Source organism: Oryzias latipes, chromosome 21 (genome assembly GCF_002234675.1).
Source record: "Oryzias latipes chromosome 21, ASM223467v1".
In the NCBI taxonomy this organism is placed as follows: domain Eukaryota; kingdom Metazoa; phylum Chordata; class Actinopteri; order Beloniformes; family Adrianichthyidae; genus Oryzias; species Oryzias latipes.
Genome location: NC_019879.2, coordinates 23,474,443 through 23,495,602, shown reverse-complemented (window position 1 = coordinate 23,495,602; position 21,160 = coordinate 23,474,443). Strand labels below are relative to the sequence as shown.

Here is a 21,160-nt window from a genome sequence, read left to right as displayed (position 1 = left end):
GTGAGGGCTTGTATCATACTCATTGACTGTTTATGAGAACTTGACCAAGTCAGTGTGACGTCACCCATAGAAAACGGCTTACCTTTGGCTCCAATGAAATGAAGTCAATTTAGTCGCCATGTTGGAGCCAGAAATCATCAGTAAGCAGTGATTGATCTGAGTCGGTAAGAGTCCTCATATCTATGGCACCAATCAGGAGTGCGCTTGTTGGAAGTCCACACCCCTGCCACCTATGAGTGGACTCAAGAGAAAATGTCAAATATTTTAAGAGCGTGAGAACTCATACTTTTGAGGCATCTGATTGGCCAGTTTATAACGTGAATAACTTGCATTACAGACAGAAAAAATATAATGAAAAATTAGGATTAGCAAGAATATATTAAAAAAAGATATCAGAGCAAGAATGTTTATTCTGACAAATAGAATGACGGAATAATAGCTGTTTATTTCTCTATTAATGTCTATGGGATTTTGGTTTCTTGTAACCAGCGGCACTTCCTGTTTGGAATGCGAGGGGGCAGGGGTTACTGATTCCAATTCTCATAAACAGTCAATGGTTGCACCCCACCATAAAAAAGGAGATTCAATGTTTTTTAACTTCTTGACACTCAGCATTAAAGGTTGGGTAGAGGCTTAAACCACCAAATGTTCCTGGAGTGCGTCTGTGACTGCAGCTCCCACATCCCTCAGGGGATGGCACAAATGCAGGAAATAATTTCAACACACTCTGGTGTGTGACAACTAATAAGACACAAATGCTAACCCAGCGACACCAATATAAATCACAGAAAAAGAAATAAGAAAACGAGCAATGCAAATTCAGAAGCTGGGACATGAATTGTGTAGATGTTATGGGTTTTTATGTTCTTGTTGTGACTCTGTTTTTGTGATGGGCTATTTGTTTTTGTCTTGTGGCTTCTGGGATGTAAAGCCTCTATGGTATTCAAATCTTATATTTACTCAAATAAAGAGGTTGAAAACCCGAGCCTCTCATCCTCTTTTTGGCTGCTCTCAGCTCATGAGAGTTTGGGGTAATTAATTGCATGCCCCCCTCCCATGAGAGTGCTTGCAGCAGAAGTCATCTCATCCACTGCTTTCTCTCTTGCTTATGTTAATTGGGCTGGCTTAACAGTCTCAGTTGTTTCCAAATCAGAGGCCCGCTTATACACAAAATTCACAGAACGCACCTTTTCCATCACCCAGCTCCAAAAATGTAAAAAACCGGCATTGCTGTTTCAAGATTGTTGAAATAGACTGCTGACACCTTTGACATGAAAGCGGAACAGCCATCAGTAGATTTCTATGGAGGCACTTTCTATTTACTGCAGAAAGAATAGATGTGGAGCCTCTGCACAGCTCAGTGAACACAGCGAGAAGCTGGAGCCAAACTGAGCTTTATTATTGAAATGTTATGGGCTCCCTTCAAGTTGAGTGCTTCAGTCACTGATGTCCAGTGTGTAGCCACAGTCTAACGGCAGCTATTGCGAGCATTTATACGGACAAAAAGTCACTATTCTGTCAATCATCTACACGCTTAATCGACATTTATTGTATTTGAATAATATCTTTAAAATATTGACTTATTTTCTGTCATATCAGCATTTAAGCACTGGATGACTGTGTTTATTAAAAAAAACAAAACAGGCAAAAATGCAATATATTCAGTACATTAAATATTTATAGATTTAGTATGCTCTTTGTTAAGAAAGGTGATCGATACTGTGCAGAACATTTAAAGGAAATATCGAATCCTCATGAAAAGCATGAAAGTGTGTGTGAAGGTAAGCTAATTTTATCAGCTCCCCAGAGAAGCCATTGCAGTCACAACACTCAGCGGTGTCTGATGTGTAAATTAAAGATAATTAATAGTGATGAGTATGTGAGTCTTTTTTTAAACATATGGCATGTCCCAAATCAAATGCAGTTTTTTTAGATTAGCAGATCCATGCTGGACTGCAGTGTTTACCTTTCAAGCTAATATGAAGTGAGTTTTAACTCAAGGTAGGTGCAGCTAAAAATAAATTGGTCTCCACCACACAAATATGTCTTTAATGGCAATTTATCTTGAAGATATTTGGGCATACTCTTCATTTTTTTGCCGATTTGGGCAGCTCTTCATGGAAAGAGACAGATGAGACTAACTTGAAGAAAGATCATTTTCTGTTATTGCTGTAATTTTGCAATTATCGCTCTGAACTCATTGACATTTCAAATCTTGTTTAGTTTCCACCAAAAACATAAATTGGCTGTGATGTGAGAGGATCAAAGGATGTGTGATGTGACATTCATCTAATGAACAATTGTTCACATCACTTTAGTATATTTGTTCCTCTCCAACAACACACTCTGCATTGTGACACTTTAAAGGGCCTATATCATGCAAAATCAACTTTTTGAGCTTTTAAGTGTATTATAATGTTAATTCCTCACAAAAAACAACCCCATAGCAGTATTTTGATCCATTCATGCAACTCTGAATATTCCTCTAAAACCCTCTGTGCTCTGAGCACCAGCCCCCTCACAATCCACAAAAACGTAGATTCAATTCAAATCAATTCAATTTTATTTGTATAGCCCAAAATCACAACAACAGTCATCTCGATGGGCTTCGAAGTAAAACATGAACTCAAAAGGATCATGAATACAAAGAGTTCAATAGGAAAATACTAAAATGAACTAACAAACTGACTAAGCTATACTGGCATCCCTTCCCTTAGACCCCCCTTCGCGGTAAGGAAAAACTCCTAAAAAACGGATTCCGGAAAAACGAAGAATAAGTGAGGAACCGCCCCTTCCAGGAAGTCTGTGCTTCCAGCTCCGCCCCCAGGTCTAACACAAACACCCACTTTCTCTGTGGAGCTAGCAGTGATCAGCTAAACATTTTCCTTTTAAATGCAGAATATGGTAAATGGTAAATGGCGTATACTTATATAGCGCCTTTCTTCCTACAAGGACAAAGCGCTTTACAGTCACAGACCCATTCACCCAGTCACACACAGATTCACTCACACATTCACACACAATGCACATCCATCTTTACAAAAGTTTGAATGTTGTTCGTTTTCGTCGGCGAAACACAGACACGCTGCAGAGGTTGGGTCTAGTCATGAAATGGGCGGCACCCAAACAGAGAGGAAGACGGTGCCTTTAGAGATTGAGTCATCTTACTTCCGGGTAGGAAAATGAACTGTAAAAAAGAACTCATATGTTATTAATAAAATTGTTCTTTCGTGTGCCAAAGGTAGTAAGTATATTATCGGATACATGGATATGATTTACAATGAAAGGCTTGAGAAAAGCATGGCATAGTCCCTTTAAAAGATCAATATTTTGCACTAAAAGACTATCAAGTAATGTGCTGTGTAATGTGGTTGATGCTTGTGACAAAGCTTTGGTTACACAGAAGAAAAAATAACCTTTTTTTGTTGCAGACTTTCCTCAGTTTTTTAATTGCAAGAATGAAAAATGAATGCACTGCACGTTACACCGACTGATAAAATTAGTGAACAGAGAGCAGAACGTTGCTGTGAGAACAAAAAATTATTTTTATGACAAGCTTAACAAAAATACAGTATCATGTAAATTTAGCTAAAATAACCAGACCTTTGACATGCATCTTAGTGCGCCCCATCACAAAGATAGAAGTCGCAACAAAATCTACTATGTGTTTATAAAATAAATAAAAAGGCATAAGCAGCTCAGAATTAGGATGATGAGCACTAAAAAGAGTTCCTATATTGAACAGCCGTTCAAAACTGGAATAAGACTGAATCAAAGGCCAACAGGGTGGAGAGGGTCAGCTGCCAACATCTCAGTACCAGATGCCACCGGACCAAGAGAGTGTCCGAATGGTTCACGCTGCAGAATAACCTCACGGACAGCTTTATGCATGCAGCTCCAATCTGATCAGTTCTTCCCAACATTTAGAAAACTATATCAGAATCTACTATTGTTGGCATTTGAATTAGTCCAGTCTCCCGTATACGCTTAAAAGAAGGAGGTTGGTGACAAAAACAAAAATGTCTTTGCTTCTTTGATCATTGGAAATAATTTTTCTTTTAGAAATGAAGTCTAAAATGACTAAACCCATTGTTCTTCAGGATGACTGATCCTGCTTGAGCACGTCTGCGGCAAAACGGAGGATTTCTGCAACATGTTTAAATATAGACTGGATTTGGAATGCAAGCATGAATATTATGGGTAGCAGATGGTCAGAAATATTATCTATTTTATGATGAGTCAAAGAGGTCAAAACAAAGATGTTATGTCTAAAAAAGGAAAAGGACTGCAAACCTCACAGAAAAAATGTCCTTCACCAGCTTAACAGCTTTATGTCCATTACAAAAAACAAAACAAAAAAACAATCACTTTAAATGAGGATGTTGAGTCAGAAAAGAAACATCCATACTTAAAAAATGTAATATAAAAATACATTTTTTTAAAAAGTATACAACATGTTAACTTTATAAATTAGAAAACAAAAACCAAAATTCATTTTCCATATTCTAAATTTAGGCGAGCTGACATACAGTTTAAAAGTGATTATGCTAATAAAAACATAGATTGGATTAAGTTTTGACAGGTATTAAAACTAAGGAGAAATGATGCTGCTATGCTAATAAATTAAACTTTGTCTCTTCATGAAGAGAATTCAGATGCACATTCATACAGTTCCATGAAAAACTGAACGTCTAATCTGACTTTTAATATAAAAAGGAAATACTTTAAGACACGATATCTCACAAAGATGCATAACCCAGTCCTGGAGTGTGGTGTGTTTTTGTTCTTGTTAAAAAAAAAAAAAATTCTCTCTCAACTCTTTCTCTACCACCGCCTCGATCAGGGGTGTCTACACTTTTTTGGCATGTAAGTATTTTGAGACTAAAATACTGTTCAATACACATTGTATTATGAACAATTAGTGTATAATATTGTTAATGTACTGATAATTCAAAAACTACACAGTAAGAGTACACAAATCTTTGTGAGGAGATCCTTTTGCATTAGCAGATGAGGCGTTTTATAACAAAAACAGAAAGCAGTGGCTATCATATTTCAGGCTCTGCTGTAAACCGTGCAATGGGGGGAGCATGGCAGCTGTGTCAGAAGGGGCGCCTCCAGATCCAGGGGGCATACGGGGCAATCCGGGCCTCAATAAACACTCCAGTGGGCCGTAGTGGTCTTCTACCGGGGACTTGGCATGCCGTGTAGCGACTTTCTGATAATTTGCACTCAGTGTCTGCATGTCAATCAAGTCACATACTTCTCTGTGAAGATTTTTAGAACTATGTATATTTTTTTGTTATTTATGTTTGCTGGCCTGTGATCTATCCTCATGTCCTTGAAGATTGACCGATCGATTGCGATCGACGTAATGAGCACCCCTTGACCTAGATCTTTCCTAGCAACCTTATTTTCTTCAGAAAAAAAAAATTACATTCCAGCTTATATTCAGCTTTCCTATTTGTTCTTTGAATTTTCTCCATTGTTCTGGGTACCTATCACATCATCATTACATGTTCTCTTGTCCTTGTGTCGCCACAGAGTTATATTTACTAAAACTCTGGCTGGTTTCAGTCAATTTTTTTTCTATTGACGTCTTGTCATTTGTTCACACCTGGTTGGTGTTAATCTCCACAGCTGCTCCATGTTAGTCTTGCTCATCACCTTCTAACTTTCTGTTATCCTGCTTATTTTTTTCTCTCAGTTTTTCAGTTCAGTTAACATTTATCCATGTTGTTTTGTTGTCATGTTGAGTTTCCGATTTTTGCAGGACACTGCTTTGAGTGTGCATTTTGTTGTCCATCTTTGTAGAAGTTACCTTCACTTACATAACTAGAGGAAAGGTTGAATTCTGCAGACGTACAGTTCTCCTCTCAACGTTTTCTGTTCCTCTCCTCTGACCCAGGACGTTTGTGCATGGTGTCAGATAAAATAGAAAAGGGAAAGGGTACAGTAGGGATTTCAAAAAAAGCAAAACAAAGAAAAATCATGTGTTTTGCAATCACAAAAGTATTTCTAACAGACATTAAATCCAAGTGAAGCAATGTCACAGGACCAGGATAAGCCTCTTTAGTTATTTTCTATAAATATAAAAAGACATTACGAAATATATTATTTACTGCTATACATCTGAAGCATCCTGTGCACTTCTTGCCCCCCACCATATCCTGCCTTGGTGCTGCAATCTAACTCTACAGGATATATTTACCATGACTGTGAGATGGAAAAGTCACTGTTGTTTGGTATAGTGGTGTTACAAATTTTATAACTCCCTTTTTTCCCCCCTTTAACCATGAACACATGTAGAAATTCAACTTCTGATTAGTTTGAATATTGAAAGAAAATTATGTTTGCACCTCCCCATAAACAAACAGAGAGCACAAAGAACCGCAAAGACCAATCTCATTTTCCTAGAATCGAAATTGGAAAGAGGTAGTGAAAACTAAATGTTTTATTTTGTGGCCTCAGTCGGACATTAAATGTATAGTAAAAAAAAAAAAATGTCTTATTGGAAAATTACTTATCAGATCTTTTTGTTCAGAGCAAAGGACCCTGCTGAGGTTTACCAAATACAAATAGAATGTTGAGGAGTCTTGTGAATATAATCAAGGAGGAGAATAATATAAAGATGCAGACAAAAAAATTGCATACTTTCTTTCTCTATGCTCCATTGTATTGGTCTGTTTGCTTTTTTTTGTTTGTATTCAAAGTCCAACTGTGGTTTGAAGTTTGTGTAACTTGTGAACTTTCTCACACTCTTTTGTAAAAAGTACTTTGCCTGTAGGAGAAGGAACATGCACCATATGGATTCTTTTGGAGAGTTATATTTTAAAAGTAAGGTTATAAATGGACATACAAGGCAGTGTATTTGAGCATAACTGTATTACAAATGTTTTTGTTGCTTAAGTTAGCGCTAAAAATGGCCTGAAGGTGCTGTAATGAACAAAAAAAATCCCTTACATTTTTAAATATCTATTTTCAAACCTTAAAGGAAAGATTTTTCATGCCTATTTCTATTAAAAAGAAATTTATGACACGTTACAGTTTTTTCCCTCTTTTTTTCCTTCAGAATTCTTCCTGGAGCTGCTGGAGAACACGGAGAGATCGCTGCATGAGATGTTTCAGAAGACTTACGGCAAGCCTTACTTGCAGAACGCAGAGGTTTTTGTGAACCTGTTTGCTGAGCTGAAGCGCTATTACACAGGAGGGAACGTTAATCTGGAGGAAATGCTTAATGACTTTTGGTCGCAGCTTCTGGAGCGCATGTTCATGCTGCTTAACTCCCAGTATGTCATCACAGAGGACTATCTGGAGTGTATCATCAAGTACGCTGATCAACTCAAGCCCTTTGGAGATGTGCCCAAGAAACTCAAGGTTCAGGTTACCCGAGCTTTCATCGCTGCACGCACATTTGTCCAGGGGCTCTATGTTGGCCGAGAGGTAGCGAAGAGAGTGTCCAAGGTAAAAACACTTTACTTTTTAAATGTACCAAAATAGTGTTAAATCATCAGTTGATTTAACTGACAAATCGAATTCTAGCTGACGCTTGTGTGTCAGCAGTTCACACTCATCTTCTTCTTGGTTTCTCCCTGACACTATGACTGATGCCGACTCTATGGCTGCATGTCTTCTGGATATTTGGGGTTCACAGTGGCTCATTTAGACTCCATCTAATAAAAAGTGCACAGTGATACGTGGGCTGCTCTGGTGCCCTGACAATGAAAGAGGAGAAAAGACATCACTTTTCTCACTGTTTATTGCTCCCTTGACTTGTATTAGTTCACCCAGGAACCACAAGCCATTAATCATGCTGCAGCTTTTCTATTGGATGCAATGTAATGTTTCTGCAGCTTCTTGAGTGTCTCTCTCTTGGAGAGCGTGTAGCTCTGATCATGTTGAAAGTTGGATTAAAGCGAAAGCAAAAAGGCTAAGGCTTGGATTTAGTCACACTGACAAAAACAAAGCCGTTCCCACTTTGCATCTTGGAGGCTGAGATGTACACAGATTCAGTTCACAGAGAGCCACTCTGTGTGCTTGTGTCTCTCATGTAATCAGTTTGATTCAATTATCAGCCCTGTGATAAATATTTATGCAGCCGCTGTTCAAAGAAACCAGAAGCCAATGAAAATACAGTAAGCTTCATCAATCAGACATGCGGAGCAAAAGGAGCAGAGGATGCCGTTCTCCTCCATCAAATCCCACATTTATTCATCATCACCACACCTCAGCCAGAGAAGATGAGAAATGTCTTCACTGCAGCCTCCCTCACACCAATTATAGAGACTTGGCTCGTTTAGTAAGCAGTCACAGAGGATGTGTTGTTAGTAAGTGTTTACTGGGTTACACCCGTGTCTCTTACAGTACAAGCTGGCATGTCCCCGCTTCACCTCTTGACATTTCAGGGAGATCCAGGTCATGTGTCGGGGGCTGCAGCCCTTTGATCCCCCGGGTATAAACTCATCGTGACAGGTTGAGTGTAAGCGTAATGAAAGAGGACACCCTGAGAGCGGTGTCAGCTTTGCAGTGCTTTTAAATGTGACGTTCATCACTGCTGGTACAGGCTGAGTGATCAGTTATGTTAGCAGAAGAGTTAAACCTCAGCAGAGATTTAAGGAATTAAACGCAACCTTTTTGGAAAATTAAAAGCTTCATCTCAGTAAATTATTTGGATCAACATCTTATCTATGCTTGATTTTCATGACATTTTCCTTTAATACATAGAGACAAAGATATTGTTCACAGTTACCTCTTATTTGGAACAGTCATTAAATCCCCCAATAAAGTATATATTTATTATTTATATATATAGAATAAATATATTTATTAAGATTAATAGATTTTAACTAAGTAAGTACTAAAGATGTCCCAAATGAGTTTTTTTTGGTCACGAGCCAATTCCAAGTCATTTGATTTTGAGTATCTGCTCACATCGAGTCTCAACCTGATAGTTTTGTAACACATTCAAAAAAATGAACAAACTGAAAAAAGCAGATCCAGTTGTCCTCGATTTCACTGTATTATATCATTTTACATTTAAACAGTTCACTTCTGTGATGTAACTTGATCAATCGAATAAAAATAGTGCAACTATCAACTAGGAAATAAGTTGTTAACTATTAACTAGTAAAAATAGGTGATAATTAGTCATTTGAGAATGTTTGGTGACTGTCGTTTTTGTGTTTTCAGAACTATTGAACATTTTTGATCATATGGGATTCATATCTCTCTTGGTGACCGTCTCACTGCTGTCTCTCTGTTTGCAGAAGAAAGAGACCCGTTCTCAGACACAAAAAAAAGTCTTTTTTCTTTTCAGACGCCTTTGTAGGTCATTGTTTGAGTTAAGACAAACAAATATAGACACTTTGTTTCAGTTTTAAACGTTTATTAAAGACTTATGGGGCTTGGAAGTCCGAATCTGTGAATCTCCCAATCATAACCAATTGATTTTTGTGCGCCTCCTGCTCAAAACTAGTGCTGTATTCCACTGTGCTTCACTGCAGTAAAATGTCATAATCCGTTCCTTATATGCTGACTTCTAATCAATCTTAATACTAAGCTTAGAAAATATAGAAGGAAATCATAATTAAATTAAAAATATATATCCAATTCCTGATCAGGATGCAACATCCAAGTCTGAAATGTGGTGATCGGGCCTGATTTCCATTCACATGATCAGATCGGAACATTCCAATCACTACTGCAATGTATATAGATGCCAATACAGATGTACTTAATTTAATATTATTTTGTAAAACAAAGATTTCTTTATAAAGTTCGTAATAATACAAATTGTTTTGTATCTCTGTTTCTCAGTTTTGTCCAGGAGCTGGTTGATGGTTTAGTGCCGCATTAGCCGTTACTGCTAACATTTTAGCAGACTGCTCCCATAATATTAAGAGCCAGATCTGCTACACTGCTCATCACACGACAGATGCTTTATTTGGCTCAGAGCCCACTGCTCATAATTATCCTAATATTGCTGTCCGCTGATCATGTTTATATTTACGATAATGGTTGATAAATCTGTGTCGTTAAAACCTTCACTGACCTGTTCGGAAAAACAGTCTCTGCTCATCCATTGGCCTTGCCTGAGAATAGTTTTTTTGTGACCATTTTTTTCTGTCAAAAGGCGCCACTAAAATTGGCCGTGAAGGTCCTTCTGAGGCACAACTAACCATTTTAAGGCAGTTTGGTGTCGTGATCGCAGGAGTCAACTACCATGAAAGCCCTCAGAAGCAGGGAGGTGTTGCATGGGAGCCCGTCTTAGATCTGTCTTCTTAGAAGCACGCATCTGCCCTCATAACAGAATTCTAACTTCTTTTTTTTTATTTTTAAGTGTTTTTGCGTGACTTGAAAGTTCAATTTCAATCCAGACAGAGAGCAGGCACATGACCTCCATTAAGTAAAAATAGATATATTAAATTAACAAGAAAAAGAAATCTGGTTAATAAAAGCTAGACCACTGACAGGAAACTAGAAGTGCATAGAAATTCTGCTTAAGTAAAAGCCTGGCAGATAGCAGCTCAATATCAGGAGATAATAACACAGAGGATGAGAAAACAGGCAGCAGGTGTGATAATTAAACTCAGGCCAGGTGTGAATGATTAACAGGCAGCCAAATGGAACAGGAAAAAGAAAAAAAAACATGACTCAAATATAGAAACCAAAAGAATTCTAACATAGAAGGACAGCCACGCATCCTAAAATAAGCATGAAAAGTAGACAGATGTGAGGAGTATCACTGTCATTTACCAAACCAACAAACACGTGTCAAAGAGAAAGTCTGCATTGAAGCAGAAAACGAAAAAAACGACACCAGAAATAAAAATAAAAAATTACAACAAAAATAAATTAAAAGGATGCAATTAATAATGGATGGAGATTTTAACTTTTTATTTTATTTTTTTGTAAAATTCATCCACTAAGTGTTTGATATTTACCATTATATGATTCAGGGCTCAAAAATGGAGAGAACAAAATCCTTCTTTGTGGCTGAGAAAACGTATTGACCACAAGGCCAAATTAAATATGAATGCTACAAATCTCTGACTTTGAAATCTTTGATGTTTGAGCTGTGTCTGACATATAATGAAGCCCTTGGGTTTCTTTAAAATATGTCTACGTGTGTGGGGCCACTTAACTCAAACAGTGACTGCATTTACATAAACGTCAATATTCCCGTTTCGTCTCAAATAAGACACTGTCTCGTTCACACGAGTTGTTTCTAAATGACAGAGACGGAATTGGGTCAAACATGGGAGTGAAGCTCCTGCAGAGGCTTTTCCTTCGGTCTGTATGTTTTAGCTCTGTTTACTTTGTCCAAAGTGTGCTGATCTGGACACGATCGGAGTGCTAATGAGTCTCATGAATTCACTTGAATCCAACCCAATGAGTTTATAGAGAATATTGACACCATAAAAGCATATTACATTTTTGCTTTCCAGCCATGCCTCCTGAAAAATGACCGGTTATATCTAATATGGTGTTTACTTACTATAATTATAGGGAGAAAAAAAATATTCAGCATACCACAAAATGATAAATATATTTGATGGTCATAAAGGCTTTATTTTTTTTATCTGTAATAGAAGATTATTTAGAATTAAATTAGAATACTGGCATTTATGAAAACACAGTCAACCCCAAACTTCTAATGAGACCAATCATCTGGTATTGTCAAAATTATTGTAAAAAAATCTATGTACAAAAATATGATGTTAATATGTTGCTTAAAATAAATTCATAATTAGGAATGGTAATTGTGCGATTTTGCTACTTTAACCTAAAAAACAGAGGAGCCAATTGACTGCAGCCCCTCAAAGATGTCTGTCTTTTTCAGTTATCCTATAGATCCTACTCCTATCATTATTTTATTTTATTTAACCTATGGCATTCGGAGCAGACAGTAAGCATTTCATTGTACAGGGAAACCCGTTTCCTAACTGTGAATATGATAATAAACCTTTTGAATCTTGAATCTTGAATGTTTTGCATATCTTCCCGCACGATTCTTGTTATCATCTACAAAGATCAGCTGAAGCTCTGAATCTATGTCAGCTCTTTACTGACATCTCACTCATTGAAAAATCCAGCCAGTGGATTTGCCACATGCAGGTCTCATCACCATGATCAGCAGCTCCTCCCGCATCTTTTCTTAAAAGGCCGAGCACAGAACACAAACCACAGCCACAAAAGAGAAACCAAGCTCTGGGTCGTCACAGTTCCACACCCTTGTGTTGCAGGAACTGTCAAAGTGACTAAGACAGACGTGCAGCTGCGGCAACAACAAGGAGGCAATCTTCAGCCTTCAGCATGTCAGCCTGGTTCTCGTCCAGGTTTGTGATCCTAATAAGTGTTTTTTTTCTGGAATCCACTTGACTCAATGCTGGATATGTGGAGAGGTGAACATTGATACCAAATTGCAACAGTTATGCCCTTCTTCTTTTACATTTAAGCAATAACATTTAGAGTTTGTCTGAATTCCTTGTTAACCAAAAATGTTGTAAATATGTCAATATTCTTATGGCCAGTTTATTTACACTTACACCTTGCTAGTAACAAGTTGGGCCCCATTTTGCCTTCAGAACTGTCTTAATCCTTCATGGATTGGATTCAAAAATGTACTGGAAACATTCCAAAGAGAGTTTGGTCCATATTGACATGATAGCATCATGAGGATTTGTTGACTGTACATCCATGATGTCAATCTTCCGTTCCACCAAAGGTGCTCTACTGGGTTGAGATCTGGTGACTGTTGAGGCGATTTGAGTCCAGTGGACTTATTGTCATGGTCAAGAAACCAGTCTAAGTTGATTCCAGCTTTATGACACGGTGCCACTCCTGGAGATAGCATCAGAAGATGGTACACTGTGGTCATAAAGGGATGGACATGGTAGGCTGTGGCGTTGGAACCATGATCAATTCATGCTAAGGGGCCAAGCTAGAACCAGTCTGGCCATTCTCCTCTGACCTCCGGCATCAACAATGCATTTCTGCCCACAGAACTGCTGGTCCGTGGATATTTTCTCATTTTCGGACCATTCCCTGTAAACCCTAAAGATGGTTGTGGGTGAAAATCCCAGTAGATCTGCAGTTTCTGAAATACTCAGACCAGCCCGTCTGGCACCAACAACCATGCCACGTTCAAAGTCACTCCAATCACCTTTGTTTCCCATTCTGATCCTCGGCTTGAACTGCAGCAGATCGTCTTACAAGTCTGAATGCATTGAGTTGCTGCCATGTGATTGGCTGATGTTAATGAGCAGTCAGACATGCGTACCTACTAAAGTGGCTATGGAGCAGTGAACAAAAAACGAATAATCTAACTGTGTTTTTTCTGTCTAAATTTGAAGGAATTCAAGAATCTTTGTTTTCATGTGATGTGAGCAGATTTTTTGCATCAGCAGCATTATTTTATATTATATTTTCTGTCTATCAGTTTGAAGGTACCAGAGAGAAAAATCCCACACTAGTCCGGCTCTAAAACCTGTGACATTGGTTGGCTTTTTTCCAGCATTTCCACTTTTTTACAAACTCTATGTTGTGATAGACCTTTACTTTTTTTTAAGGATAATATGTATAGATTTTGGGGCATTGGATCCCTAAACCCTTAAAAATGTTTTTTCTCACAAATGTATATATTTTTGGTCTTTTAGACTTTTTTCGTAGGTTTTTCCTCTATTTAAAGGTTAAAGTTTTAAAGTTAATAAGTACTTACAATCGTGTTTTTTAAGTCTACCCAGATTTTTCCATCTGGGTTTAGATGCTTTCTAAAAAGTATCTAAAGCATGCTCGAGTAATGTTTCTCAAAGAATGTGTGAAATATTCTTGCCTTGGTCCATAGCAGCTCTTCACAGTTCCACCCCACTGTGACAAATAAAGAAAAAGACAGCAATTATGAGAAGTATGCTGAGGAAAACTGTGTTTTTAGCAATGTTGTTCTTTACTGACTAAATCCTGAAGCTCCTGCTTTGCAAACCCTGTTGCAGTAAAGGCTCAAGAGGCATATTTAAACAAATTATTGATTGAGCCTTGATGTTTCATCGTGTAGCTGGGAAGAAAAGAAGAGAATGAAAAAGAAAAAAATATTAAAGAACTGTCATCTGATTGCTCAATGTAATAAAACTAAAAATATGTCTTTGTAAATAATTTTGATTAAGTGTTAACACTAAACTTACCAATGCCACTAAAAACTCATACATTATTTTACTTTTGGCGACACCTACATAAAGTTACGTACAAATGGGTCATGTGTGGCGCGTTCAAGAAGGAGCTAAACTGTTTATGGTGTTCACACTGGACGGTGGCAACCAGATACTAGCGCATGTACGAAGATGCTTTGTGCAAAATCTCAAAGCAGTGGAAATCTTGCGAATCTCGCTCCAGGCTTCGTCTTTCAGAGCTCTATTCCGATATATGAAATACTTGGTGTCATGTCATTTAATTATTGTTTATTTATCCAATTATGAATTTATCCTCCACGATTGATTTTCAAACAGTTGGCACTTCTGTGTTTTTAAATGGATGCTACTTAAATGTCACTACCAAATCCGAGACCATGATTGGTCCAAGTTCAACTGGTTTACTTTTCAGTGCTCATTAAAACGCGGTGCTATTTGTATGTAGAGCCCACAAATGGACTTAAAAACTTGCGTAGCAATGCATGAATGCAAGAGTTTTGAATGCAAATGCCAGAAACGCTTGTTTACATAGACATTTCATTGGAAACGCATAAGCGCTTTGCCTCTGTAAAGTGTTGCATATCGGCACAAGGCTCCTTTCCTCTGCTTTGGTTATCGCTAGAATTATGTTAATTGAGTAAACAGATGAAGAGTTATGGTAGTCAAAAGAGAGTAAACACTGGAGCTAAAGCTCCGGTGTTAAAAGGGTTGATCAATCGTCTCAAACACACATTTGAGCCACTTGCATCATCCAAAACGTTTTTAAGTTGTTCTGATTTACGGTAGGTCTGAGCACACAACTGCATGGAGAATGTACAGCTTTACACCCTACCTGCAAATGATTGTTTCAGCGTCAGATCCCACCCTCCGACAGGCTGGCAACCTGTTCAGGATGTGCCTTGCCTTTGTCCATCAGTACCCAGGTTAGGCTCTGGCCGCTCCGTGACCCCGACAGAGATATAGCGAGTTAAGAAAATGAATAGATGGATGGCTGGACTTCACTTCTTAAAAATCTTTGGCTTGAACAATAATAGATTTAAATTACTTAAAGATGTGTAACAGTGATTTGATAGCTTGTATTTAGTCACCAGAAATGCTTGGTGTTATGTGTTTTTTAAAATCTATGAATAAATTAGTCTCAGATGTGGTACGCGCTGCTCACACACTGACGGATGCTGTTACACTGTGCTCCCCTGCAGGTAAATGGAACTCCAGCTTGTCTACGGGTTCTGACAAAAATGGTGTACTGCCCGTTTTGTCAGGGCATGCCAGCGGTCAAACCCTGCAAGAACTACTGCCTTAATGTGATGAAGGGCTGCCTGGCCAATCAAGCAGATCTAAACCCAGAGTGGAATCAATACATTGGTAAGTTTCAGAAAATATTGATGATTTCCCTTCTTTCACATATCGACCAACCTGGTGTTTTCTTTCACATCACATGTATGTTGTCCTGTATTATTGCTATGCTGTGTGACCCTAACACTGGTATAACTCACTTTATGGGATGAGAATTAAGCATTAAGGAGATACTTTTTCTTTTTAATTCTCTTTTTTAACATTTTAATTATCAACCATAAAACTGCAGAAAATGCTTTTGAACAATCCCAGGAAATATAATTATGCAGTTTGTGACATTGCAATGTTAACAAGAAAATTCTGAAAATATATTTGTAAAGCTGCAAACTAAAGTGTGTCCATGCTAACATTGGCAAGAAAATATCGACTCAACAAATCAAGTATTCTGTTTTTATTGTTGTTTCGATTTTAAATTACGTAATTAGTTTGTTCTGATTCTTATATTTTAAAAAAAGTCACTAGAGTAAAAATATCACGTTGAAATTACACACATCAGTGACTGTTTGGCTGAACATCAGAACAGGCAGGTTGGTTATCATGGTGTTTTTTCATAGTTTCATAGTTTTCATCCATCGGCTAATAGACATGACTGAAAAATTATCTCTGTATTTCTTCTAACTTTAATAAAAATTCTCTTGGATACCTTGGGCATAAAGAGTTGGCTAAAAAGCTTAAAGAATGAACACACATTTCTGATGTTTGACATCAAACAATGTAATCAGCGAACAGCAGGACCATGATTGATTTCTATGCAGATGGAAAGTGTTTTGTTTTTTACTTTATATTAATCTGAAAGAAAAAGTCATCGGCCAACGATAGTGTTTTTCATATTATGTGCAGACACATATAAACATAGATGTTCCTTTTCCTGCAACACATGTTAAGACTGATTTTAACATATAATCTTAGCCAGAAGTGTGCCTTATTTAGAATATGACATGCATGTAAATGAAATATCTAATGAATCACAGTACTGTTTTAAGAAAAAAAAACGTTATCTTGGGCTGCATCCTGATGTAATTTTGTCTTTACAGCATCTTATTTCTTGAGCTCTGTTTTCCCTCATGTTTTCTTCCATTTGGATTTGATGCATGAAAAGATTTTATTCATGGGATTCTGCTCTCCTGCCGGGATAACTGGTGACTGGTAATAGGGGATAACTACCCTGCAAGGAATGTCAAGCTTCATAAGAAGACAAAACTTGTCCACTGAGATGCAAAGACTTGACATAACAAAAAAGAAATGTTATATATTTGCTAAATATTTGAACACACTTGGGTAATCTGTAATATCAGAAAGACCTGTTTAGTATAGAAAAAAACTGTGAAGCTTATATGAGCAGGAGTGTGATTGTTCTACCTTAACGGAAAAATAAACGATTTTTGTAGTGTTCTTTTCTTTCTTTTTTTTTGTTTAACCGGCATATATGTTATGACTTCAGTTTTTTCAACTTTCAAATTTAATGAGGTTTCAGTGCACACTGTGTTACACCCCTCAAAAAAAAACAAAGGGAACACATTTATTGACCTATGGAGGTCAGTGTGTGGAATCATACCCTAAATGAAAGTGGGAAAACATTCTACAGGCTGATCCAACTTCGATGTAATGTCTTTGAAACAAGTCATAATGAGACTCACTTGTGTGTGTGACCTCATGCCAGTATGACTTCCCTGCAACACCTGGGTATGCTTCTGATGAGGTATGGATGGTCTCCGGGGATTCTCCTCCCATACTTGGACCAAAGCATCCTAGATGTGCTCATATGGATTTAGGTCTGAAAAACGGGCGGGCCAGTCCATCACATCAATACCGTTGTCAATCATAAACTGCTGACAAACTCCAGCCACATGAGGTCTAGCATTGTCTTGCATGGAACCCAGGGCCAATCGCTCTAGCATCTCACAAGGGGTCTGAGAATCTTATCTTGGTACCGAATGACAGTCAGGCTATCTCTGGTGAGCACATGGAGAGGCTGTGAGGCCATCCAAACAAATACCACCCCAAACCATTACTGACCCACTGCCAAAACAGTCGTGTTGGACGATGTTTCAGACAGCAGAACGTTCTCCGCTGTGTCTCCAGACTCTGTCACGTCTGTCACATATGCTCAGTGTGAACCTGCTTTCATCTGGGCACCAGTGACGAATTTGCCAATGTTAGTGTCTTGCACGGTATTGGCTTGAAAGCACAACTCCCACCTGAGGACGTCAGGCCCTCATATCATCCCCATGCAGTCTTTTTTATACAGTTTGAGCATACATGTGCATATTTGTTGTCTGCTGGAGATGATTTTGCAGGGCCCTGGCAGTGTCCTCCTGTTTCTCCTTGCACAAAGGAAGCTATGTTCCTGTTGCAGGGTTGTTGCTCTCCTACTGCCTCCTCTACATCTCCTGATGTACTGCCATGTCTCCTAGTAGCACCTCCATCCTCTGGACACTACACTGTCAGACACAGCAAGCCTTCTTGCCACAGCTCACGATGATGTGCCGTCCGCCACTTGTGTGGGTTGTAAATGCTGTCTTATGGTTCCATTGGAATGACAACACTGTTGGCATTCAAACATCACCAAAACATTAGCTAGAAAACATAAGGATGGAAAAGATGTCTGTGGTCACCACTTGCAGAATTACACCTTTATTGGAGGTGACTTGCTGATCGCCTATTATTTCCACCTGTTGTCTGTCCCACATGCACAAAAACATGTGAAATTGTTTGTCATTTGGTGTTGCTTCGTAATTGGACAGTTTGATTACACAGAAGTGTGATTGTTGAGGATGCTACAAACACTAGAGCAGAGACTTATTTTTTCAAGAAATAATCAAAACGTATTTACGTTCTTTAAATAAACCAATGTGTTTCGAAAGCTCAGACACTTTACAAGATGTATACCATTTTTTTCAAGTTATTAATACTTGATGAAATGCAAATTATTTTTTGTTTAATTTAAATTTAGCAATCAGTACAGTTTTTGCTTTCTTGCCCTTCACTGACACGGGGATGCAGAGATCATGCGTCTGTGGCAACATACCATCTGCTGCAGAGCCTATTGTTTCCCTTGGGACTGAGAATAGTTGTCAGTGGTATATGACTGGAAATGTAGGTTTAGTGTCATCGATGCAGAACGATTTTAGAACAAATAGGATTATACCACTGTATATTGTCACTAGAAGATTAATGCATTTAGAACTGTGCACATTTTTGTTTATTTAAGATAAGGTAGAATCTTGTATTTTAGGTTCATATTTTGCCCTTTAAGTAAACAAATACAACTGCTTATTGATATTTTTTGAGTTAATTTGTTTGTTTATCTTCACTTAACTAATATATTGCAGATAAATATTTAACAAATTGGGTCTATCACTGGTACAAGACGAGATGGACACCTGGTCAAGGAACAGATGAGCAGAACTCCACACACACACAGTACATGTTCATATTCATCCTTAACCCATAATTGCCATCATGTACTCACCCATATTCATACCTGTCTGTTAAATGGCATGTTAAAGAAGTGCACACTTGGCCATTCTACCTATACATTCAAGGCATACATTCCACAAAGCATCTTACCGTAGGAGGTGTCTTTAAAGCATTTGACCATGCAGGCATGCATGTGGATAAGTTATTTGAACCTTCATTGTTTAAGGTTCAAATTTAAATTTTATAAAGGTGTTTATGAGCCACGTTAAAAATAAAAAATAAATTAATCTTCTAAGCCCGGTTATTCTTGTTTGGAGTCACAGTGATGCTGAAGCTACTACCGGACAAAGGCGGTGTAAACCCTGGACAGTTCACTATTCCTTTGTTGGGTCATACAAAACAGACAACTACACACACACTAACAATCCCAGGGACAGTTTACTCACTAATTTACCTATCTAGCATGTTTTTGGACAATAGGGGAAAACCGGAGTGCCCACGCATGCAACTAGGACCTTTTGGCTTACTAACCACTACCCCACCATGCAGCCCATTAGAAATCAATGAAATGCTAAATGAAGAATGTGTGTCGTATTTTTTAATACATATATTGTTATTTTGTTGTACGATTACCATGTGATAAAAAAATGTTTTAAAACTTTTATGACTACAGTATTTGAGTAAATGGTTTAAAAACAATAATGTTGAAAACTCCACTCTATATGTTTTAACACAAGACTCCTTCTCCAGCTTAGATCTTTTAAGCCTTCAATTTCAAAAGGACGACCATAGAATTAATCATACTAAGCCAAAGTCCAGTTTTGATGGCTATCACATGGCCAGTGGTTTCACCTTATATTTAACTCTACAATGACCACATTATTTTGGCTTGTCTTCAGCCAAAGCTATTATATACCCTATCTTGTCTTACACAGTTTACTTGTCAAACCCTTGTAGTCTCAACTGTGCACCTTAATCACCCACCATAACACAAACACATCTACATTGTTCCTCACATCTTAGCAACTGTGAGTCTCTCTGCCTTACTTTCTCTTGTTCTTGTTAGCAATGGAGAAAAGAAACTGCATTTGAACAAGACAGCAGGATCCTACAATGCAACAGACCCTACAGGTCTGCACTGACAGTTTGTGTGGGATTCCACACCACCTTATTATCTTTATTCTAGAAGACATTTTGGCCAGTTCGAGTTTTCCAACAAATGTAGGAACTCCTTTGTGACTGTAGACCAGTTTTGTTTACATCTTTCTCTATCAAATCTTTGCTGCTATTGTGTGAGTAGTTCTATGATCTAATTCTCATCTAATCAGAGGCTGTGTCCAAGCATTTTAACAGCAGCCCAGAGCTTCCTCCAGAGACTGGACTTCTCTCTTTTTTTTTTCTCACCTTGTATAGTACAACTCCTGTATTGTCATTTCCACTAAGGCTCAGATTACTTTGCACTAGTGGCTGGGTACAGATTTGGGGTGGATCATTGTGTCACAACTTGGAAACAATGTTGAGAATAAAATTAAAAAAAAAGCAACAGGAGGCGATGCATTGGTGCTGGAGCAAGTTGAAAAATATTCACAGACTAGTAAAGCTGGAAAGTGATAGTTACCAAGGTGTTCCTCCTCTATTCAACAGATACATGGAAAATGCATCACTAAAGACCCACTCCAATAAAATTGTGTTTAGGTGTTTTTTTCATGTTCTTGTGGCATTTTTTTAAATGATGAAGACCACATATAAAGAAAATTTAGCATAAAATTTCATTTCTGAGTACAATGTTTCCCCGCATATTTCCGATTCAATATTTGCGGTTTCACGTATTTTCAGATTTTTTTTTCAGTCACGTGACTCCTCTGGTTTATCACAAAAACTAAGACAACTCAAGAGATTTGTATGAGACTTTTGCGTCTGAAGGTGTTGCAGAAATTTCTGAGGAGAGGAGCGGAAATGAAGCGCATGGCGTCCAGAAAAGATCCTGATACGACAAGGAAGATAATCGCTAGGGCTGCACGATATGAGGAAAACTTGCGATATGCGATATTAGGGCTTAATATTGCGATAACGATATAATTTGGGGTATATAAACAAATAGAAAAATAACCAAAAACATCATTCCCATTTCATTGCAACAGTTTAAAATTAAATTCCAAATGACCCTCATCGACATAGGTGACAAACATCTAACATAATAG

General features: G+C 37.9%; 1 protein-coding gene across 2 annotated transcripts in view; it reads left to right on the top strand.

Annotated features, from left to right (window-relative positions):
- Positions 1 to 21,160, top strand: part of LOC101167256 (glypican-6) — a 117,981-nt gene that overhangs the window by 46,368 nt on the left and 50,453 nt on the right. For both annotated transcript variants that reach the window (XM_023950522.1, XM_023950523.1), the window contains exons 3-4: positions 7,073 to 7,464; positions 15,383 to 15,548. In XM_023950522.1, the coding sequence (XP_023806290.1) occupies positions 7,073 to 7,464; positions 15,383 to 15,548 (558 nt within the window). The remainder of the gene's footprint in view (positions 1 to 7,072; positions 7,465 to 15,382; positions 15,549 to 21,160) is intronic.